Source organism: Mastigoproctus giganteus, chromosome 5 (genome assembly GCF_048544385.1).
Source record: "Mastigoproctus giganteus isolate SK-2022 chromosome 5, ASM4854438v1, whole genome shotgun sequence".
Lineage (NCBI taxonomy): Eukaryota > Metazoa > Arthropoda > Arachnida > Uropygi > Thelyphonidae > Mastigoproctus > Mastigoproctus giganteus.
Genome location: NC_143579.1, coordinates 102431866 through 102457545, shown reverse-complemented (window position 1 = coordinate 102457545; position 25680 = coordinate 102431866). Strand labels below are relative to the sequence as shown.

The 25680-nt window shown below is 35.7% G+C and overlaps 1 protein-coding gene across 1 annotated transcript in view; it reads right to left on the bottom strand.

Annotated features, from left to right (window-relative positions):
* The window catches only part of LOC150085594 (putative acetylcholine receptor chaperone), a 41953-nt gene that overhangs the window by 5302 nt on the left and 10971 nt on the right, over positions 1-25680 (bottom strand). The window contains exon 2 of the mRNA XM_090373378.1: positions 6597-6732. Within this exon, the coding sequence (XP_090229504.1) occupies positions 6597-6732 (136 nt within the window). The remainder of the gene's footprint in view (positions 1-6596; positions 6733-25680) is intronic.

Sequence of the window (25680 nt, the reverse complement as noted above, 5' to 3'; positions counted from 1 at the left end):
ATTAATCAGTCAAAACTAGATTTTAAACAGGCCAAAGAGTAGAAACTTGATTCTTGTCCAAATGGTAATCGAGCTTTCTCATCTCTTGCCAAAGCTACTGGCAGCAACTTTTGCTCATCTCTACTCCCACATGTCAAACCTGGATGGTTCAAATTGCCACCTCAGCTAAAGATAAAGCAGACCTGCTAGCATCCTACTTTTCCTCTAACTTGTGTATTGATGATGATCTTGGTAAACCAAGGCCTATCATTCCCAGTACACTACATTCAATAACTCCTGTGGCCTTCGATCAAAAGGTTGTCAGAAGAATTTTAAACAATCTTGTTGCCAAGAAAGCTCCAGGTCCTGATGGTATTCCTCCACTTGTTCTAAAAACATGTGCTCCTGAATTTACTCCTGTTCTGTGTCACCTTTTTTCATTTTCTTATTCCAAATGTGTTTTACCTTTTGCTTGGAAATTTACTCATATCCAGCCAGTTCCTAAAAAGTGTGACAAATCCCTCCCTTCCAAAGACGTTTCACGTGACCGGGTAGCTAATATCAGGGAAGAGAGCCTAAAAAACTTCAAGGGTTGTGTATCTTAATTGTTTATACAGTAACGTTAGAAGTGTCGTCAATAAAATGAGCGAATTCGAACTGCTGGTTAAAACAAGTAACGCGGACATAATAGGGCTTACAGAGACGTGGTGCCACCCGGAAATTGGGGATGATGAGTTTCAGTACGGCTTGTATAATGTATTTAGGAAGGATAGGTTAGATAGAAGGGGTGGTGGGGTAATGCTTCTTATCAAAAGCAGCCTGAGTGCGACGATAGCTTTCCCGGATTCAGACATTTCACACGCTAGTAGAGAGTCTGTATGGTGTGAGATAGTTGGAAACAAAGGTATAATGCGAGTAGGAGTAATCTACAGACCAGGTGATTGTGAAGATTATGACAAAGCCTATACATGCAAATGGAATGGGAAAGTAAGCGTCATTGTCTTATTATGGGTGATTTCAATTTGCCTCTAATTGATTGGAGTAAATGGGAAGGAAACTCGACATGGGGAACAAAATTTTTAAATCAACTAGATGACTGTTATTTGTATCAACATGTCAGGGAAAGTACTAGAGAAAAGAATATCCTAGACCTCATCATCACACATGAATCAGATGACATAACAGGGCTGACAGTAGAGGAACCAGTAGCAGGAAGTGATCACGGAGTTCTACGGTGGATGATGACGAGAGAGGTAGCAGAAGTAAAAGGCAAAGGAATGGGTTTTAATTTCAGAAAAGGAAATTACGATGCCTTAAGGTACTACATGGCCTCTATTAACTGGGTAGATATCGCGCAGAGAATGAATACAATTGAACTGTGGTACGCTTTTAAAACATTAATCACAGATGCCTTGAATGCGTATATACCATTAAAAAAATACTCCACAAGAAGGGTTCCAAGTTGGATGAATAGTGAAGTTGCCGCATTACTTGAGCAGAAAAAGGTGGCATGGAAAGGTTACAGAGCAATAAAAAGTACTGAAGCCTATAACAGCTACAAGGTGATGTGTAATAGAGCCACAGAAAAGGTTCGACAGGCAAAGGCAGTTTATGAGAAATCACTAGCAAACAGAGCAAAGAGGGGGGATAAAGAATTCTTCACATATATAAATGCCAAGAAGAGCAGGACAAACCAGATCGGACCTTTATGTAAGGGAAAGGGGATAGTAATAAATACACCAGCTGCCGTTGCAGATGAACTCAACAGTTATTTTGCATTGATATTTACAAATGAAAAGCCTTTTGTGGCAATGGGAAATTGTGGGAGCGAAGTTAAAAAATATGTAATTAATGATATTGAAATTTCGCAAGATTATTTAATGAAAAAACTTTCGAGCCTACAGACCAGTAAGGCTCCTGGAGTTGATGGAATATACCCTATAATCTTAAGAGAGGCGGCAAGCGAGTGCACTGAACCATTGAGGCAAATTATGCGAGCATCACTAGACTCTGGGGAGATTTCCTTGGATTGGAAAAATGCAAATGTATCTCCCATACATAAGGGTGGCTCTAAAAGTGAAGTTGGAAATTATCGACCTGTCAGTCTGACTTCAGTAGTAGGGAAAATCATGGAGGTAATGATCAAGGGTGGAATTCAGGATCATTTGGATCGAATTGAAATTCTCAAGGATACGCAGCATGGTTTTGTAAAGGGAAAACAGTGGCCTTTATCCTATAGGCAAAAAAAGACATCTGCCTAGAGCCCCAAAATCACTGTTTCAAAAACTCATTGCTGTTTTTTACTAATATTTTTAAGTGGTATTTATTGGAAACTGAACTTTCTACTTGCCAAGGTCAATGAACTTTACTTAAAGATTACTTTGATAATTACATTTTTTTCAAAAATGGTTTTATCAATTTTGATGAAATTTTATATTTAGTTCTTACGTCATATAATTTGTTTGTTTTGTTGTCACAATAAAATGAAATTAAAAATGTTCTTTATTAGATTTTTCTTTAGATGGGACCCCCAAATTCCATTTTGCCTTGGGCCCCATGAGGATATAATGCACCACTGTAGGTAAATGTGAATTATTAGAAATCATTAGCCATTTAAACATTCCAAAAACATGCACAGTGGATAGAACACTCCATGAGCATAAATACATTGTCATATCATTGCGATTGAAACCCCATTGAATTAATACGGGCTCAATGAAAAATTTTATTTGAAATAAAAATATTCAAGATCCTTATATGACACATCTGATGAAATACACAAAACAAGGAAAAGCTAGCATAACTTAAGAAAGATGGAAAGTTGCCATTGTTGTAGTAGGAATTTAGGAATGCTGGCAACTACGGCCATTTTGCTCTGCGTATATTGTCTGTAAATTGTGTGCATTCTGATGTCAATTTTCTGTTTGGTGGTTATTTGTTAGTTGGTTTTTAGGAGCATTAGCAACTAAGGCCACATTGCTCGGGGATATGTGGTGGTCATTCCCTGACCTTTCCGCATCTTCCGTATTTGGTGGTCACAGGCTCGAACTGTGGTCTAATCAAGAAGCGTGTGCTACGCACTGCTGCTCCTGATCATCTGGCTACAGAGGCGCCCTGTTTGGTGGATGAAAAACCCAACTTCCCAGGGGAAAAAACCATGCTACCCTTGCCTGAGACCGTCTAACTCAGCCACATTGAGAAAAAGGCCCATAAAAATTTCTCACATCATCAACTTGAACTCAGGTCAGAAAAGTTGCTGTGATCATGTTTTCAAGATAAAGCAGAAGTATTGAGAAACAACTGACTGCATTATTTATTAAAGAATTTACTGAGTCTTTAGTTTAGTACAAATGAAAGTGATAACGAAACTGAAACAGCAATGGGAAACAGATCAAGAGAATGATTAATGTAACGTTTTAATTACGTTATTAATATTTATCAAATATTAATTATTTCTGAATATTATGATTGTATTTCAGTAATCCAGGATTACAATATAGCTATAAAAAGAATAAAACTAAAATGTGTTAATCGTTTGACCAGCTGCATGCTCTCTTTACTTCCTGCTTATTTCAGAGAACAGGGATGTCAATGTAGCCATGCCCTCAAGTATCTTCTAGTCACGAACAGACAGTAAGTTAAAAATAAGAAATTTATTTAAATAAGGATAAGTGAATAATTTATTCTTTTTAACAGAACAAGTTTTCAGTTTCGTTTTGAATAATATTATTTTTTAGCTGCAAATTAAATAAGCACTTATTCTATTAAGATCACTTTCAGATTTTGGAATGAAATGTTATCAAAGCTGATATTACTTTGTCTTTTAGTGTAACATAATAGTACACTGCACTTAGTTTTTCCTCTGATATAATGCTGTACTGTATAGAGAAAATAAAGTGCAATGCATGCATTAGATAAAAATGTATCAGCCAACAGCTTCCTTGTATCATCTTTTTATACTAACTATACTCTAACAAAGATGCTTGTTGTTGTTGTTGTTATTTTGGTTTTTTAGGAGCATTAGCAACTAAGGCCATATTGCTCCGGGGATATGCAGTGGTCATTCCCTGATCTTTCCGCATCCTCCGTATTTGGTGGTCACAGGCTTGAACGCCGGTCTAATCAAGAAGCATGTGCTATGCGCTGCTGCTCCTGCCCACCTGGCTACGGAAGCGCCAACAACAACAAAAATGCAAAAAGTTTTTTTTAGTATATATATATACAGTGAAACTTCTCCTAACGGACACCTCTCGTTAACGGACATCTCTCTACAACGGACATTTTCAAATTCCCCAACTCACCTCCATTGGTTTTAACGTGTTTGCAGCTTCTGTCTAGCGGACATTCTCTGTAACGGACGCGGACAGGCAATCTGCACTGTTTTGTTTAGATTAGCACTTAATTTGATCTACCCATAACGGACAGCGGGCAAGCTCACGGTCCTTTTTTTAGGAACGTTTCTTCCATGTATTGCCTCAATCGTGTGCTTATTTTCTATTTCCGATTCTCTGAATTTTATCAAGGTTTACGTCGCGGTTGTAAACCATTTTTCAAGAATTTTAAGGCACGTGTAAAACTTCTGATGAATTCAGTGTGTGCAGGGGGGGGGGGATATGGTCGGCCTTTTGTCTTTTCAGTTTCAGTTTTCAGTTTTGTTCAGTGTCGTGTGAAGTGCACAATGTCTTCTCGGAAACATTTAACTTTAAAAATGAGTCGAACTCATTAATGCGTATGATCGGCAAAAAAATAGTGTTCGCAATCTCGCTGCAAAATTCAAAATCGGGAAGACGCAGGTAAGCGACATCCAAAAGGAAAAAAAATGAACTGCTCAAACAATTTTGGCAACACGGAAATGATCAGGTTCAAAAATCATTCCCGAAAACTGTTGGACTTCAAATTGACAATGTTACGTATGAGTGGTTTTGTCGCGAACGTGCTAAAAATTCCCATTAATGGGCCTATTATTAGGGAAAAGGGGAGTAAATGAGTTCAAAACTTCTGTGGGATGGCTAGACAAGTTCAAAATTCGGCATAAAATTTATTGGAAAACCGTAAGTGGTGAAGGTGGATCTTTTGATACTGGGGTTGTAACAGAGTGGACCGTCAAATTGGAAGATTTATGTCGTGATTTTGAAGCTAAGGATATTTACAACTATGACGAAACAGGGTTGTTTTTTAAAGCTCTTCCTGAAAAAACAGTCTAAAAAACGAAAAGTGCCAGGGCGGAAAAATTTCTAAGGAACGACTGACTGTACTATTGTGTACAAATATGCTGGGAGACTTTGAACAACCTCTTGTTATAGGAAAACCACAAAATCCTCGTTGATTCAAGGGCATAAACTTGAATCTTTTGAATGTTGACTGAAAGTCTAATAAAAAAGCATGGATGACACGAGATATCATGAGCGAATGGATAAGTCACTTTAACCAAAACACGATTCGTCAAAACAGAAAAATTATTCTTTTTGTGGATAATGCTGCATCTCACCCGCACATTGAATTGTCCAACATTAAAATCGTTTTTCTGCCACCAAACACATCTGTAGAGTGTCAGCCCTTGGATCAAGGGATAATAAAAAAATTTAAACTTCACTACAGAAAACGTGTTTTAAGACATCTCATTGCAAACATGAACGATGTTACATGTGCGAGTGACCTTGCAAAGAAAATCAGCATCTTAGATGCGATTCAATGGATTTCCTCTTCAGTAAACGCAATTAGAAAACAAACTGTTGTGAACTGTTTTGTAAAGTCTGGCTTCTCAAACGCAAAAATTGAAGTTGTGAACAGCAATGTGGAGCACCAAGAAGAACAAGGACTTCAACATCTATTGATAATGTACGATATTTCAGCTACAAGTGACCCTGGCTACAAAGATATAGACTCGAACCTCACTACAGAAGATGGTGCTATAAATATTAACGACATTATCATCGATATTTTTTAAGAAGTTCCTCATGAGGATGAAGAAATGGAAGGAGGTCATTCTGTCGAAGAACATATTAACGACGAACCACCGATGAAAATAGAAGCAGCACTCATACAAATCAATCGTTTAAAAATGTTTTTCGCCGCTGAAGAAGATACTGAAGGACTTTCGATGGTTTCTTCACTCCAAACAAATGTTGAAAACAAAATTATCAGCCAGAAGAAGGTGCAGAAGAAAATAAGTGATTACTGTATGTATTTTTCTTAAGATAAAGTCATAATATGCATAGCACAATTGTATGTATATTATTTACAAAAATATTGTGCAAAATCTGTATATATTTTAATTTAATTTTACATTAAACGTTTAACGATTTTTCTTGCTTTCTTTTTTTCTCCCTCAGACTTCTTGTTAGCGGACACTTCTCTCTAACGGACACATTTTCGTTCCCCGTGGCTGTCCGTTAAAGGGAAGTTTCACTGTGTGTATATATATATATATATATATATATATATATATATACTCTCATTGTATAATTATAAATATTGGAAAATCATTTCTGTTTAATGAACTTTTGATTCATAGACTACTTCTCTAGAATGCAGTATGGCATTTGAAAATTGGGAGATCACTATATATTTATAGCAATGTATTAATAAAAAATATTTTAAAATTTAGTATTTCTTACCAGGTATGAATAACAATGTTGTTCCACATACAACTTCCATCCAACCAACGGACAACCGGTACCACTTAGACGGAACTTTGAATCCAAATGCTTTGGCAAAAGGGAATACCTTTGCATAATGAACAAAATTCTTTCTCTAAATAAAAGGGGGGAAAAAATTATTTTTCACTTGCAGCACACAGAACATTTGAATATACAATTTATTATTGTTGATAGCATCTGCTTACCCAAATTACTGTCATTTACCATCCTGCCAACCTTTGTACCATGTGCAAACTTAGACATCAAGCCTGATATATACCTTCATGAATATCATTAATAAATATAGAAAACAACAATGGGTCCAACATTAAACCATGGGGGATTCTACTGAAAACATTAGTCCATGAAGAGCAGTGTCCATTAATAACCACTCTGTCTTCTCCCAATCAACCACCTCTCTATCCAGAACAGTAACTTGCTTTTAATGCCACACTGCTACAATTTGTATAGCAGTCTTATGTGCAATAGTATCAAAAGCTTTCCTAAAAATTATTTTTTGCATCCAGTTCCTTTCTTACTGCACTATAATTGCATTCCTGTCTAGATGATCCTGCATTACTTTCCCCAAAACAGAAGTTAGGCTAACAGGTCTGTAATTACTCATGTCATCCTTTGATTCCCATTTAGAGAAGATTAAACACCATATAATCTTATTTTGCAGTATATCATATCCAGAATGAAATTAAAAAAAAAAAAAAAAGTTAATAATAACTGTTTCTTTTCTTTTTTAGGTTTGCTATCATAGTAGTGCTCTTCTTTCTATATTTTCATTAAAAACAAACAATTACCTCCCTGTCTTAATACATACAGCAATTTTCCAACTTCATTCCAAAATGGGCCTCATTGTTTCCTTGACACACATGCTCTTTCTAAGGAAGACATTACATCTCTATGGACCTGGGGGAGCACATATCAAAAAGCAGTTTCAGTCTGTTTGCCAGCCTACTAAAAATGTATTAAGTAATACATATAAATCTTTCCTACCCTTGGTATATATGATGGAAAGTAAGAATACCCAGTCCATTTTTACAAATGTAATTTTATCTGAAACATATTTCACAACCATTATACACATGTAGATTATTTTTCTACATAGTAGTGTATCTACTGTTATGTAGAAAATTGCATGGCGACAATTTTTTCAGGTGAGTGAGACAATTTTTACAATGCAATATCAGTGCACCGATAACCAGCTGCATAGAATGCCAGCCCGTGCTATACTGAATAGCTAAACTTCAAAATCCATTTCAAATCTTTAACTTACAAGATGATGACTCTTAACAAACTGAAAGAGGTGATATTCACTAGGGGTCAATTCAGGAATGTGGAGGAAGGGGGGGAAATTGCTTGTAATATGCCCACCAAATATTCATTAGTAAGCTTTCTGTCAATCCTTGTAGGGCATCGTACTGGTGTGCGAAACAAAACTCTCACTGTGAGGCATCCCAGTCTCTCCCTCTTTTATTTTTAATGGCCTCTTGCAAATGATGTAAAGTTGCACAGTATGTGAAAGCACTGTTCACTGTCTTATGATCTATAAGCAATACCTGATTTTTGTGAAAGAGAATAGCCATCACCTTTCTGATGGAGGGAAGCCACAGCAAAGCTTTTTTCACCTTCAATGCATTGGAATGGTTCCATTTCATCAACAATCTCTCTTTTTGGGAATAAATTGATGCATGCACATTATAGTACCTGTAACAATGTGGCCAAGGAATTCATTTCCTTCCTCAGTTGAAAGAGAAGTCAACACATGTTTTTCTTTATAATTTTTAATCAACTTCCTCCATGCCCAATGACTGCAAACTTTACAGTTCCCAAGTTTGTCCTGAGCATTACTTTTATTTCTCCATAACCAATGTACAGCTCAGCAGAAATTTGGTACAAAATTAGTTTTCTCAAATCATCTCATTAACTGACGTGTTGCATTCCATGTTGGACATGGTTGGCTAACCACTTTGAAAATCATCACAGATGTCAACTCTGCCATCAATGAACTACTTGAATTATTTTGCCCGTTGTTTTGCTTTCAACACATACTTCAAAAATCTAGTGATGAATTTCTGCTACAGATGTATATTGTGCCAATAAAATTCACACAACAACACAAATTTCTTCACAAGAACACAATTCCAAAAGAGTCACCATGTTTAACTACTCCACTTGTTCAACTGTATACTCTGCAGCAATACATTTACCTGTTTCAGTGATATTATACCCACAAAATGTGTCAAATTATTTCTACAAAAATCTAGAAGCACATGACATATGGACTCTGTATTCTTACTTTTGAATCATCCTCCTGTACTAGATATTATATGGTATGTGAAGGAACACAAGACCAAAGTGCGGGGGGGGGGGGGGATGCTGTTTTTGCTGTTTTGGCCTCAGTTCAATACACATAAATATGGATTTTTTTTTTTTTATTAGTAACAGGAGCTCTTTGTTTTTGTTGTTTAAATTTAGAATATGTAAAACAACAGTAAGAATCTACTTTGTAATATTCAATTTTAATTTAAAATTTTAGAATCTTTGAACATGATATAAAATATTAAAATTACTGTATAAAACCACCATATTGTACTGTTTTTTTTTTTTTTTTTTTGTTTTTTTAAATAAAACTCTTAAACACAAAAGGTATTAGAACTTATAGTATTTAGTACTGTGCATAGGTCCAAAGTTGAGAAGATGGAAGATAGTTGTTGACATTAATTTACGTAGACTAATTTTCAGGAAATAAAACGAGAAAAGAAAAAATTCTGCAAACGGATGCTGACTGGTTGTAGCATGTGTTTGAATTTGGAATGGTTGGGAAGAGAGTGGGATAACTACAGATGTCAAATCAGAATGGTGCCTGCTCATGAGTGTATCTATAGAAAATGCATGAAGCAGAAACTGAATATACATGAGAACAGAGTGTGGAGAGAAGTCCTCTTTGGAATGGAGTCTACAAGCTTGAGAGAGATTTTTGGGGCACTACCCTTGATGTGACAACAATATTCTATAATAGAGGAGATTTGTACAGAATGAATAGTTGTTTAGAAGAAAAGTAATGTCAAGGGCAAAAAAAGAAAACCCAGTTGTCTGATGCAGAGGAAGCAGTATTTGCAATGTGCTTAAGCACATTGCAAATCTCTCTCTTTTTGCACACTGCAAATCTACAGAGATTAGAAGTTAGGGTAATCCTTAATAGAGACATGTGATGTCTAGAAATTTAAATGTCACTGAAGATAAGCACAGGAACAGTAGATGTTTTTGCAAGTTATAAGACAGGACTGAAATTACAAAGTTATCTATATTCAAGAAGTTGAAACTCTATTTACAGATGAAGCAGGGCAAGGTTTCCCAAACTAGAAAGTGAAATGCAGGGCATTGGAAAAACTGTGGATAAGATTTCCAATCAATGGAAAAAGATCATGAATATACAAGAGGAAAAGAGTTGGATAAAGAACTGAACCTTAGGAAACACCAACATTAGTTGAGAAGTTAGAAGACAGAGAGCAATCAACCAGCACCTAGAAAGAGTGGTCAGAAAGAAAAGTGGATATACAACTGTAAAAAAATAACAATTGAAAAGCCATAAGAGGGGAAATTGTTTAGACCTTTATGCCAAATAAGACCAAAAAAAGAAATACCAGAAGCAACTGCTCGAGTTTACCACACTTTTCCATCAAATTTATCAAAAAATGAGTAATGTAAGCCTTTATATCACCAGTTGACTGGCATTGATGGAATCTCTATTACTTTGGAAAGAGTAGAGAAGTGCAACCGGGTGATAATTGGATAGGAGAGATTTGTCAGTCTTTTTAGGAATTGGCTTGATATGAACAAATCCAAACAGAAGGAAAAACACCAGTGGAATAAAAAAAAAAGTGTAAAAAGTGACACAAAATTGGAGTGAGCTCAGGAACACAGGTTTTGAGAACAAGTGGAGAAATTCTATCAGAAACTGGAGCTTTCTTGGCATCAACAATATTCAGAATTCTTCTAATATCATTCTGCTGGAAGACCTCAGGAGGCATTGACTGTAGTGTAATGGGTATGGTGGGAGGTGGATTATCAAAATCATCAAAACAGTTAGATGAAAAATAGGATGCTTGTAAGTCAGCTTTGTGAGAATGCAATAGAACTATCATATTTTATCATAGATGGGCAGAAGTTGAAACCAATGGCTTTGGGTCAAGAAGCAAGTTTTCTACTCTTAGCCTGTTCAGTTTGGCCTGATTAATAACTGTTTTCAAAATTGTTGTGAGCTTTAGTGCAGGAAATGAAGAAGGAAATTTCTACACAAGCCAATTGTAATACTGTATGCTAAATTTTTAGCTTGAACAGCCTTAAGCACATTTACTGGAAAAGCAACATTTAGATAGGGGATGAAATTTTAGGGTGGAAGGCAGAATAAAGGATTTCATCCCTACAAGAATATTCACTAACATACTCTGAGCAAACATTGGATCAAACAATTTAAAACAGTAAACTGGAGAAGGAAAAGAAGAATAGAAATAACACAGACAATCTGATTTTGCATTCCTGTAATGCCAAACAACATGAGGCTCCATGGAGAGATGATCACCAAGTTGTGATCTGAAGTGCTCAAAGGCCCACTAACATTGACCATTTGCTTTGAAAGATTGTTGGTGAGAATAAGACTGGAGCATTGGGCATGTTATTCAGATTGTATGGTATTTTGGTAGATAAATGAATGAGCCGTATAAGGTCATTAGTAATTGAAAAAGCCTAAGAATTTTGATCAGCTGGATTTGTTAACTGAAATCTGAAGTCAGCTGGAGTTGTGAAACTCTTCAAAAAAAAATTACATCATTGTGGGGGTTCAAGCAACTGATAATAGGGATTCTGTCTGAAAAAAAACAGGTGAGGCTTGGCAGACTGCAGTAGAAAGAGAGAGAGCAATGAGATTGGAACTAAGACCATGTATATTTGTGAAATCAATGAGGAAATCCGAGTACTGATTCAGAAAAGCATTTCTAAAGAAAATTAATAAATTGCTACCACTTTAATTATTCATATCCATATTGATGAGATCCATATGTTGGATTTGACTTTATTACAGGTTTCTTTTCTCTTATTTTCATCACTGTCATTTTTTTAAAGATTAGTTCTGATTTAATTTTCTATATATATAGGTTCTTGAATCAGAAAATTTTATTACAACTTCTTTATTAATTTTCATCCTGGCTATACGAAATCACTATCTAGCAGTTCCTTCATTATGATTTTGAACTTCTGATGAGTGGCAGGACTATCATCAGTATTAGTAGTGGAAAATGATGGAAGAAAGTGAGCATATACAACAACAACAACAAAGAAAACACTTCACACATTTCCTGTCCATTCCCTATAATAACTAGTCTAGTCTAGTTCTGCCTTAAATTTATTTGAATTACCCACTTTCACAACAACAGATGGAAGTCTTGTTTCAATCAATCATGTGCCGATCTTCAGCCAGCAGATGATTCCAAACATCTATTCTGCAATCATCCTTTCTCAATTTGAAGTTATGATCGCTCATGCACAGTCAGTCTAAGGAAGAATGCCATTAACATTTAGCATACTCAAATCAAGTGCAGGTCTTAAGCACTTCAATAAGATCTCCCTACAGGTACCTATTCTGCAATGCTATAATTTGCATAACTAAAGAGGTAAGAGAACCCTTTTGTTCCCTTCAATCTAGTTTCCCTTCTCTGCACCTGTTCCAGATCTACATCCTTCCTAAAGTGAGACCTTCCGACCTGTAAGCAGTACTAAAGATGTGGTCTGACCATTGCTTATAAAATGAGATAATCACCTCTTTGTCCCGCTAGCAAAATTCCTGAATATCATTGACAAAACCCCATGAGCTATCCTAAGCCTGCACGCAGAATCACCTACCTCCAACTCTTTTTCATTTTCCACTGCCCTGAATGTAGTACCACAATGTTGGTATATTAATCAGGGATTATTGCTACCCATATGCAGTAATTTTCATTTGTCAGTGTTAAACTTCAAATGCCATTTTCAGGCATACCTGCCTAATTTTTCTAGATCTTGTTGCAGCAGCATACCTTGATTACTGTCATCAGATTCCCTGCCAACCTTTGCATCATCTACAAACTTACACACTAAGCCTAATATATCTTTATCAATGTCATTAATAAATGCAGAAAACAACAATGGGCCCAGCACAGAACCCTGGAAGAATCTACTAATAATATTATTCAAAGACAAGCAGTGCCCATAGCAATGATAATCACTCTCTGTCTTCTCCCACTCAACCATCCAGGTCTTAAACGCCTCAATAAGATCTCCCTGCAGGTGCCTATTCTGCAATGCTATAATTTGCATAACTAAAGCCTTTATTGGTAAGATAACCCTTTTGTTCCTTTCACCAATCTAGTTTCCCTTCTCTGCACCTGTTCCAGGTCTACATCCTTCCTACAGCATAGCAGTAATTTTCTCCTAATGTCACATTGTTCCATTTTGTACAGCAGCCTTTGATGTGTGTGCAAAGTGTCAACTTTTACAAAATCCCAAGTATATGTGATAACAAAATTATTTTTTACATACAGTTCCTTTATTACTGCATCACAGTATCCAATCAAACTAGTCAGACAAGATTGCCCTTTAACAAATTCATGCTGTGACTGAAGTATAGCTGCACTACCATCTCAATTGTCCAGCATTACTTCTTTTAACCAGCAACTCCACTATTTTCCCTGGCATAGATGTTAAGCTAACAGGTCTATAATTACTTGTATCACCCTTTCATTCTTCTTTGTGAAATGGGAATACATTTACACATCTCTAGTCAACACAAACTTCCCCTGAATCCAAAGATGGGCTCATAATTATGGCTAAGGGTTTTCTTACCTCCTTTGCTGCCTTCCTTAATATAATTGCATAGATCCCATCCACTCCAGGTGCCTTAGTATAAGCAGTGGCAAATAATGCAAGAAAGCATGCTTATAGAGCATCAACCAAAAAAAAAAAAAAACTTGCCCACCTCACACTACTCGTCTATTCCTTTCCAAATAAATAAATTTTCTACTTTTAGACAACCAACAGTTAGGGGAGTTCACATGATGCATAGACTACATGAAACAGAAACTGTATTTAGCAGTCACAGGCTTCAACCCCAATCACTCAAACCATATATACTTAAGCATCCTGCTGGAATTCGATAAATTGTGGAATCACCTTCTGTAAAGAATTGCTCATGTGTGAATATAGATGAGAAATTCCTATTCCGTTTGCCTGCAACCTGAGAAAGGTCATCAACATTTAAACCATTGATGGACAAATGTGATTCATCCCCTTCCTTCTAGTGTTTATATAAGCAAACAAGTCTTTGCTTTATTTTTGCATCCTTTTAAAAAAAAATTCTCATAATTTGCCTTAGCTTGCCTAACCTCCTTTGTAACTTAATTGCAGACTATATTTACCATAGGCTTCTGTATCACCTGATAATTTATATGCATCCATATTTTCTTCTCTGCCACGAGTCTCATTAATTTGTCTAACATCCATTTAGATCTAAGGTTTGAACAGTATTTTTTATTTGGTGTGAAAAGCCTAATAGCTTCTATCATTACTTCCCCGAATGCTTCCCACTTCGAATACGCTGTTGATGTCATCATCAATTGATTACACCCATCACCACCAAATACAGAGAATGCAGAAAGGTCAGGGAATGACCACCGCATATTCCCGGAGTAATATGGCCTTAGTTGCTAATGCTCCTAAAAACCAAATAACAAACAATTGATTACACTCAGGGCCGGATTTATGCATAAGCTAGACAAGCTACAGCTTAGGGCCTCACATTACACGGAGCCTCTGCATTAGTATAGAAAAAATAAATAATTTATGAATAATGAACATGAGTATACAAAAAAAAAAAAAAAAAAAAATGATTGTTGTTATGATAGACTTTTTGCTTTTCTGCTTTTACTTATCATAAAAAATTTATTGCAATATACTTTTGGTTGTTTTTACAATGTTTGCCTATTTTTGTAATCAATACATGATTAATGTGCCAACGGTAAGTGTCAAATTGGAGATTGTTTACATACTTAAAGGGGAAAGTGGGGCAAAATAGGTAGCTAATCTTTTGTCAGACAGTTTGCTTTCAGTGTTTTATATTAATATGTATGTGTGATCTTGTTAAAGTGAGCATAGTTTAGAGAATAGTTTAACAATAATTATCTTTATTTAAATTGTGAGGTGAGTTAGATCATTTTTAAATGTTTCTATCGACAATAATAAAATAATCAATTTAATAATATAAATAAATAAATTAACGTGCATAATGTCATTTGCAATATTGTAATAAAAGCAATAGTGAATAATTATTATTAGGATTAAAAATGAAGAAGTTTTACAGCGGGTATCAAGAGATTAAAAATAAGAAATTATTACAGGCTCATTTATCTAGTTTACCCAAAGTGGACACAAATAAACAAAGATTCTTCTATTGAGAATTGACCTGGCGTATCAATACCAACTATTCCTACAGATATTTCTAGTGCAATTACATCTAATTCTGATATTGCAGACTACAAAATAAATTATTCCTATAGATATTTTTAAGGCAACTAAATCTGATCCAAATATTTCGGACTCTGAAACAACAAAAAATCAACAAAACATCTATACAAAATATAATGATGTGTCTATGGAGTACTTTAAGGATAATACTCATTTTGGATTCAAAAAGGACCTGTTGACTGTCAATACTGGAATGATTCATTTGAAAAATCAAAACAGATATTTAAAAATCAAGTTAAAGTATTGCTCACAAGGGCTCTTTCACTCCACAAAAATTAATGGTGAAAAGTTCAGTCGAGTGGCTAGTATATTCTCCATCAAATGGATGTGTCTATGGTTTTGTATGCAAGCTTTTTCAAATTAAAGTTGAGCTTTAGCCAATGATGGCTTTAAGGATTGGCGAAACGCCGTTTTAATTAAATGACACAAGAATTCAACTGATCATAGAGCAGCTTTGCTCACATATTTATCAAGAAAAGGTGGATCCACTTTAGATTCAAAATTAGATAAACGAATTATAAAAGAACAAAAATATTGGAGGCAGGTGCTTCAACGTATTTGGCAATCAATCTACTTTGGCAGAACAAGGATTGCCATTTTGAGGCAATGACGAGAAATTTAATTCACCTCGAAATGGAAATTTTCTCAGATTATTACAGCTAATTGCTTAATCTGATTCTTTTCGTGCTGATAATATTGGCCATTATGGGAATTCTGGGTCTGAAAAATCATATTTATCTAAAACAACATGTGACAAAATTATTGATTTAATGGCTAAAAAAGTAAGAAAATCTATTTTTAAAAGTTTAAAAGAAGCTGGTTATTTTGGTTTGTCTGTTGATTCTATGCCTGATCTGTCACACATTGATCAATTAACTGTTATTGTAAGATATGTTATCCTGACGATGGTCATCCTGTTGAACGATTTTTAATATTCATTCCAAAAGAAAACCATTCTGGAGAAAATTTAGCCAATTTGATACTTGATTATATTATAAATAAATTTGATAGTATAAACCAGTAGAACATATTGGGCTATGATGCTCAATATGTTCTACGTTGATTTCAATATTTGTAGAAGAATAAGAGAAATTTATCTCAATATGATACATAGAACACTTCCATATGACCTCTTCAGTTTCATATGGAAGTTTTCTACGTATCATATTGAGGTAAATTTCTCTTATTCTTCTACAAATTATAAATGAATGTAACATTGATTTTAGCAAGTGCAAAGGCCAGTCCTACGATAACGCATCCAACAAGTCTGGAAATATGTATAAGGGTATGCAGCAAAAAATTTTAGAAAAAAATAAATATGCCACATATATTCCCTGCGACGGACATTCGTTAAATTTGGTCAGTCGCTATGCAGTTGATTGTTGCGTAGACAAAATAAATTTCTTTGCAATTTTGCAACAAACCTATACATCTTTCTCTGCTTCGACAAAACAATGGTCTATTTTAAAATTGAGTTTGGAATCCAAGTGTGAAGTTCCAAAACATCATTCTGACACTAGATGGGAAGCATATATTAAATCTACAAGAGTAATTATGAATAATTATGATTCAATTATCGATGCTTTAATTAAATTTCAGGATAATGAATAACAAATGGTGAAACCAAAAGGGAAGCCTCCATTACCATGAAAAACATGGAAGAACTTGAATTTATGTTTATGCTTGTATTTTGTAATTGATAAAATTATTTATTAATCATTAAATAAAAAATTCTTTTATTTATCTCTTACAAGCCAAAAATTGCATTTTATTTTATATTTTTAACAAAAATGAATGAAAATAGTCTTTTGTCTAATATATTATTAATTTAATTGATATTGTTATTATTACCAATATACCTGTTATTTTTTTTAACAATTAATAAAAACATACACCGATGAGCCAAAACAGCTCGTACCCAACGGGGCATGGATGCGACAAGATTTCTAAATGTGTCTTGTGGTCATCATCATCATCCATTTTCAATCCACTGTAGGATGAAGGCCTCTCCAGCAACTTTCCAGTTCCTTCTGTTTTCAGCACTGGCCATCCATTTACTACCCAAAAACTCATGAATTTCATCTATCCATCTCCGCCTTTGTCTTCCAGGTTTTCTTCTAGCTCCTCTTGGGTACCATTCTGTTAATTTCTTAGTCCACCTTTCATCATGTCTTCGAGCTAAGTGTCCTGCCCAAGACCATTTTAGTTCTTTAGTTTTGATAAGAATGTCCTTTACTTGAGTTTGCTGCCTAATCCATGTGTTTCTCTTCTTATCTAACAGTCTGATTCCCAGTATAATTCGTTCCATTCTTCGCTCTGTAGTTCTCAGCTTCTCTTCCATTCTTTTGGTGAGTGCCCAAGTTTCACTTCCATAAGTCATGGTGGGGAGTATACATTGATTCATTATTTTACGTTTCAGACAAACTGGGATATTGCTCTTCAGTATGTGACTATATTTCCTGAATGCTATCCATCCAAAATTTATTCTTCTCTTGACTTCCAGCCATTTATCATTATTACAGCTAATAACTTGTCCTAGATAAGTATATGACTCCACCTTTTCAATTACTGCTCCTTCAATCATTATTTCCCTTTCTGTGGCATACTTGTTCATCATTACTTTTGTTTTAGCCATATTCATCTTTAGTCCAAAATCCTTACTAACTGTGCATAACTGATTAAGATTTTCCTCTAATTCTTTGGGATCGTAGCTTATGACCACAATGTCATCTGCAAATTGTAAATGGTTTAGGTACTCTCCGTTCACATTGACTCCTTTCTGCGACCAGTCTAATCTTCTGAAAGCTTCCTCAAGGGCAGCAGTAAACAGCTTCGGAGATATTGTGTCTCCTTGTCGAACTCCTTTCTCGATTTTAAATTTGCTACTGTCTTTGTCTAGTCTAATAAAGAAGGTAGCACTCTCATATATTTTCTTCAAAATCATAATATATGGGGTATCTATGCCTTGTCTTTCCAGTGCCCGAAACATTGCCTTATGCAGTATGGAGTCAAATGCCTTTTCATAATCCACAAATGCCAGGCATAATGGTGTTTTATATTCATTTGCTTTCTCCATTAGCTGTGATATTACGTGAAGGTGATCCATAGTTAAGAATCCTGTCCTAAAGCCAGCTTGCTCTTTCGGTTGATTCTCATCAAGTATTCTTGTGGTATCTGGTACCAACATGTAACCAGCAGATCCTTTAACTCCTGTAAGGTCCATGGTTGAGATGCACAGATCAGAATTGCTGTTTCAACACAAACCTAAGATGCTTGATGGGACATACCTGGGGAATTTGGAGACCAGGGCAATACCTGGAAGTCTTCCTCATGTTCCACGAACCAGTCTCGAACAATCCGGGCAGTGTGGCATGGCACATTATCCTGCTGAAAGATGGCACTGCCAGAGAGGAAGACCGTTGCCACGAAAGTGTGTACCCAGTACTGCCCCAGGTAAATGACACACACGTACCCGGCCGTCCACATGGTGCAACGGGAAACGTGATTCATCAAACAACCTTCTTCCAATCACTCAAGGTCCAGTTTCGATGCTCACGTACCCATTGTAGGCTCTCTTGATGGTGAACCGTGGTTGTGTGTGTTACAGGTGTTTAATGGCGTATAAGCTATACTGGCTATTGTGCACCCGTCCACAGAGTTGTGTTAGGAAATAATTCAGAATTGAAGGCTTTCAATTTAATTTTAGAAAAACTATTCAGAATTGAAGGCTTTCAATTTCATTTTTAGTGGGGGTTTGCACTAAAAATTCTGTAATGGTGTCTGCTTAGATTTACATTATTGTAAACTACAAAATATAACTAATAATAAACAATAAAGTAAAATTAAATTAAATAAAAAGTAAGGAATTGCAAAAGAAATTAACCACATCTCACACAATTCCTTATAATTAGTTTACTATCTAGCAGTATATCATGTTAAACAAATATGTTTTCCATACTAATTTTTTTTTGATTCTCAAGGATCATTATTATGTATAGGTACTTTTTTTTTTAAGAACCTATAATATTTAGTACCGTACATGGGTTGAAGGTTGAACAGATGAAAGAAGACACTTGTTGACATCAGACTTGAACTTCTGTAGATTGCAATTTTCAGGAAATACGTATGAAGGAAGGTTTTTTTTTTTTTTTTTCTTTTTTTATTACTCCAAAACAGCCGAAGCCTTACAGAGGAGGAATTTGACAGTAGCAATATAGTAATCATTCTATTTACAATCTGTACACAATGTCAGGTATCAATATACAATTTCAAATATACAAGGTCAATTTACAACATATACAATGCATATCATGCATTACAAGTGATTTGCATTTTAGCAAAGCTGTGGTAACAGAGAAATTTGTATTTCTAAGCATTTTGTTGTTTTCTTTTCTTGATAGTTCACATTAAGTAGTTGCATTGATTGATTTGTTATTATTCTTATTGTTATCCCTATTTTTTTTTTTTTTTTCTAATTGTTATTTCTTATCTTAGTACATTGAAGAAAAAAATTTTTTTTTTTTTTTTTTGTTAAAGCTAAGTATACCTATCTTTATAGTATTATTATTGTTGTTATTATTAAATTAGTCATTTATTTTCATTCTCTATTAGTTTGATTGTAAAACCTTTGCAGCTCTTTTTTGATATTAATGTTTTCATTTAGGATATCAATGCTGGATTCATTCAGCAATTTTGCAGTTCTGTTGAAGTAATGGAATCTGAGTTGATCAGTTCTGAATGGCTCTTGTGCCAGCATATTTTGTCTTCTCAAGACTCTTGGAGGACAGCTGAAGTTGATGAGGTAGAGCAGCTCGGGGGCATCGAACTTTCCAGCCATGAGATGCATTAGGAATTTGCAGTCTGCCGCAGCTCTTCTTTGGTAGAGTGGTACAATCCAGAAGTGAATGCACCATTCATTGTATGATTTTGTGTTCAATTCCAACCTAGATTTGTACACCAGGAATCTGACTATGGATTTCTGAATACGTTCCAGTTGTTTTATAAGAATTTTGGTGTGAGGATTCCAGATTTGTGAGGCATATTCTAGAATTGGGTTGATTATCATTATGCAAGCTGTTTTTATGAGCTGTATGTTAGTGAAATCGAAGCAGATTCTTTTAACCAGTCCAAGGGATTTGGAGGCCTTAGCTGTAGTTTTATTTACATCGTTGCAGAAATTTACATTGTTGCAGAAAACAAGTTGAATGAATAAATGAGGAAGAAGAAAAGTTGGTTCTGTGAGCTTGAACTTGGACAGTAAAAGGTTGTTGACAGGTTGCAGAACATGTTCGGACTGTTTTGAAAGAGAGAGAGCGGGAATTATAGAAGCCGATTCAGAAGAACAGTGCCCATGCAAGTATCTATAGAAAGGCATGCAACAGAAACAAAGTCTATGAGACAGAGTGGAGTGGAGAGGCTCTCATAGAAAGTACATGCGACAGAGAGTGGAGAGACTCTCATACAAAAATACATGAGACAGAAAGTGGAGAGACTCTATTAGAGACGAGACATTAATTAACCTAACTGCACTCTTTTGAATGGAATCTAGAAGCCTGGGGCGGTACCTCCAGGCTTTGGAGGTACCGCCCCAGATGTGGGAACAATGTTCCATGTAGGGCGGATTTGCGATTTCTACAGGGTCAACAGCTGTTTGGAAGAAGAAAAGTAATGCCGAGAGCAAAAGAGAAAACCAAGTTTTTTTAGATGCAGAGGAAGCAATATTTGTAATTTGCTTGTGCAAAGAGAGATTAGAAGTCAGAGTAATCCCCAAGATCTTGCCTAGAAATTGGAGTGTCATCGAAGATAAGCATAAGAGAAGAAGAATTCTTTTAGTGAGATATAAGACAGGATTGAGTTTTAGAAGGATTGAAATTAAGTTATCTTTTCTGCATTCTGCATTGGAGAATTACCTGGAGATCAGCATTTAAGGATTTCACAGTGGATACTCGAGAATTTGAAGCTGTTTGAGCAGGGCAAGGTTTCTCAAACTGGAAAATGGAATTAAGGCTTGCAATACCGGTCAAAATCTTAATACCAGTATTTCAGTATTTTTAATTTATGAAACCGGGAAACCGGTATTCCAAAAACAAACGTTTTTCTCAATAAATTTGATGACAATTAAGTGCAATGAAGTAAGGAAAAACACAAGTACTGCAATTACTTGAATTCATGTTTTAAATAAACTTTTATTGCAATAATGAATATTCTGAAAAAAATCATTAAAATACAGTTATTTTAAAAACAAAAAAATACATACTGTTACTGCAAAGTTTAGTTATGTTTAAGCATCCACACTACCTGCCCAAATAAAGTGAGCTCTTAAGAAACATAAGCAATCAATAGTATGATCGTTTAAAGTGGATCTAATTTTGGTACATATTTGATTTGGTACAGAAAACATCCTTTCGGATTCTATGCTGGATGGAGCTATTGTATTGAGATAATCGTAGACGATCTCAGTCCATATTTTCTAGGCTTTGAACTTTTTTAGCAAAAATAGTTAAAAGTATTTCTTTAATTTCCGACTCAAGTTCATCTTTTAACATCTCATTGGAGTCAGGCAATTTCTTATTTTGGAAAGAATTTGCAGAACACTGATGTTCTGTTCTGTTTCTCCTTCATTTTCTGAAGGAGAAAGACGTTTTATTCAGCGAAGTATAATTTTCACTATAGTATCTTTAATGAGTCTGGGAGAGACAGCAAAGAGTGGGGATAAGGAATAAAGAAGAGAGTAAAGAGTGCAGTTAAGGAATTCTTCACATATATAAATGCAAAGAACAGAAGGACAAATCAGATTGGACCCTTATGCAATGGACGTGCGATAGTATTAGATAACATAGCTGAAGTTGCAGGTGAACTCGACAGTTACTTTGCATTAATATTTACAGAAGAAAAATCCTTTGTGTTGTCAATGAGAAATTATGGGAGTGAAGTTGAAAAAAAATGTAATTAATGATGTTGAAATTTCACGTGTTGATTTAATGAGAAACCTTTTGCGCCCACAGGCTAGTCAGGCTCCTGTGGCTGATGGCATATACTCTATAATCTTAAAAGAGGCGGCAAGTAAGTGCATTGCACCATTAAGGCTAGTTATGAGAGAATCACTGGACTCAGAAGAGATTCCATTGGATTGGTGTAAGTTGGAACAAAGGCGGTTCTAGGAGTGTAATGGGAAATTACCGACTGGCCAGTCTAACTGCAGTAGCAAGGAAAATCATGGAGGCAATGATCAAGAGTGGAATTCTGGATCATTTAGATGGAAATGGAATTCTGAAGGATACACAGCATGGTTTTGTAAAGGGAAAATCATGTTTAACAAATCTGGTTAACCATTCTAACAGGTCACTCGTGAGCTAGATTTAGAGAATAATTTCAACATTGTTTATTTAGGTATCAGCAAAGCATTTGACTCAGTCCCACATGAGCGGTTACTTTATAACTTGGAGCAGGCTAGAATCATAGGGAAAATCCTTAGATGGATAGAACAATGGCTTGAGGGCACCAGGCAGAGGGTTGTAATAAATGGTTATTCCTCAGATTGGGTTAATGTAAGTAGTGGGGTTCCCCAAGGATCAGTATTGGGACTACTGTTGTTTTTGATTATCTATTATATTTAGGCCACCTAAATAATTAAATTCATCTGCCATGCTGTGTCTTATGTCAGTTAATTGTGTGTGTTCTATGGTTGATTTGTCTGTTTGCTGGACGAAAAACCCCAGTTTCTGGTGGAAAAATCCTTGCTATCTACGCCTGAGACCAACTAACTCAGCCACGGAGTGAAAAAAGCCCATTAAAGTTCCTTGTGTCATCGACAGGATTCGAATCCATGCCTTTTCCACCAGGTGTGGGGAGGACGGTGATGATACCACTGTGCTACCCACGCAGACTGTTGTTTTTGATTATCTTAAATGATATCTATGAAGGGATGGAGGGCACGAGGTCTAAACTTGCAGACAATGTAAAGATCAGTAGAGTAGTTAATGATCGCCAGCACGCAGAGGTTCTTCACAGTGACCTAGATAGACTTCCGGGATGGTCAGAAAAGTAGCAGCTATGTTTTAATTCAGCAAAATGCAAGGCCTTACACCTGAGGAACAGCTACACTTGGTGGAGTTGAACTAAAGTCAGTAGTGGAGGACGAGACTTGGAAGTTACGATACGGTCAGACATGAAGTTGTCTGAGAATTGTGGACAGGTTGCAACGTTGCATGGTGTCCTATTGATGATTTATCGAACATTTGCTAGTAGAGATAACAACGTCGTAATCACATAAAGGTGATTTTATAACTTTTACGTGATTAAATTATAAACAATTATTTTTTTTTAATTTAGTACCAAAAAACCAGTATTTTTTGTATCAATACTGGAAAAAAATTACCAGGATCCCAGTATTCGAGACCCTGGTATTGTAAGCCCTAAATGGAATGCAATGTGCTATCGTCAGCAAAACTATGGATAGATTTCTGGGCAATGGAAGAAGGTCATTAATGTACAAGAGGAAAAGAGGGGGAGAAAGAACTGAATCTCAGCATTAATGAAGTTAGAAGAGAGAGGGAGAGCTGTCTACCATTATCCTACAATGAGAGGTCAGAGAGAAAAGTGGATACCCAGTTACAAAGCAAAGCTGGCAAGCTGGATGGAAGCTTATTTAGAAGACCTTTATGCCAAACACGATCAAAAGCCTTTGAAATATCAAGAGCAATGGTTTGATTTTCACCAAACTTTTCCATTGAATTTTTTCATAGATGGGTAACATAAGCCAGAATATCATCAGTGGAACGACACTGATGGAATCCATACTGAAGATCATTGATCAGATGAAAGATTTCCAGATGGTTTAAGAGTTGGTGGTTAATTGATTTCTCCATTACTTTTGAAAGAGTAGAAGTAATCGCAATGGGACGATAATTGGATAGAAGGGAATTGTCACCCTTTTTTTAGGAACTGGCTGGATATGAGCACCTTTGAAATAAGAAAGTGAAAAAAGACGACACAAAACAAGAGTAAGATCAGGGGCACAGATTTTGAGAACGAGTGGAGAAATACCATCCGGACCTAGAGCTTTCTTAGCATCAGATTAATCAAAATCCTTCCGACATCCTTTTGACAGAAGACCACAGGAGGCATTGAATGGCGTGTACTGGAAATGGGTTGAGGTGATTACCAAGATCATCAATACATGAGTTGGAAGAAAAACAGGATGCTAGCTGGGCAGCTTTATCTTTGGCTGATGTGGCAACAGAACCATCTGGTTTTGTCAAAGGTGGGAACAGAGATGAGCAAAAATTGCGGCCAATATCTTTCGCAAGAGACCAGAATGCTCAGCTACCATTTGGACAAGAAGCAAGTTTTCTACTTTTAGCCTGTTCGATATATATATATTTGGACTGATCATTAACTGCTTTACAAGGTATAAATAATACTTAATTTTTATTATTATGCAATGTTGCTTATAAAAACATAGTACTGGAAATATTTTATAATAAAAATTCAGAAATATTATATGATTTCAGAGAATGTAGGCATAGTGGTTCGAAATAAAAATATGTTGAAAGGGTTCGCGAGTCAAAATAGGTTGGGAACCGCTGATTATACTCATTATTAGCTGTTTATAACACACTCCTCTCATTTTTGATATTCACAGTACTTATTTCCCACACCAAACTGACTCCAACATTGCACTGGCCACCCAAGTTAACTGGATGCACTGCCTTAGATTTAACATCCTTCTTAATTAAGAACATTACCCCTCCTACTGTCCTTTCTGTATGCACTGTACTTCCAATATTCTAATTCTGCATCTGTTATGCCCGAGTGACATCATGTTTCCGATATCTTTACAATGTCTGCATTTGATAACTTTACTTCAAATCCGTTGAATTTATTTACTATGCACTTAGCAATTGTGTACCTTCAAGTATACATGCACCTGTTCTTACTCTTAATCACCATAATACGGCCTATGTATTTGCATGTTCCATGAGAACTTCAGCAGGCACTGAAATTTCCAACACCTTGCTTTGTAGGCTGCTGCATGTGCCAATAGAGCATAGAGATCTCATGTTATACTTAAGGGTCTGTGAAAACAAATTAAGTTAACTATTCAAACAATTTCTGACACACACACACACACATTTGCAACTCTTCTTTAAATGCCATATTAGATGGGGTAGCAGATGGAAAGAGGAGTAGTGTTCCAACTGGCTATAACATGAACATTCTGGTATATATCTAAGCTAACTAATGCTATAAATCAAATCAGCTGCAGATCCAATCTGGTTCAGCACTTTATATTTCAGATTAGTTGTGGGATGAGAGAATTTGGAAGCCAGAATTTTCTTACCCAGGCTAAATCTTCGATTAAAGAGTTATTCATCATCATCAGCCATTTTAAATCCACTGCAGGATGAAGGCCTCGCCAGCAACTTTCCAGTTCCTTCTGTTTTGAGCACTGGCCATCCATTTACTACTCAAAAACTCATGAATTTCATCTATCCAT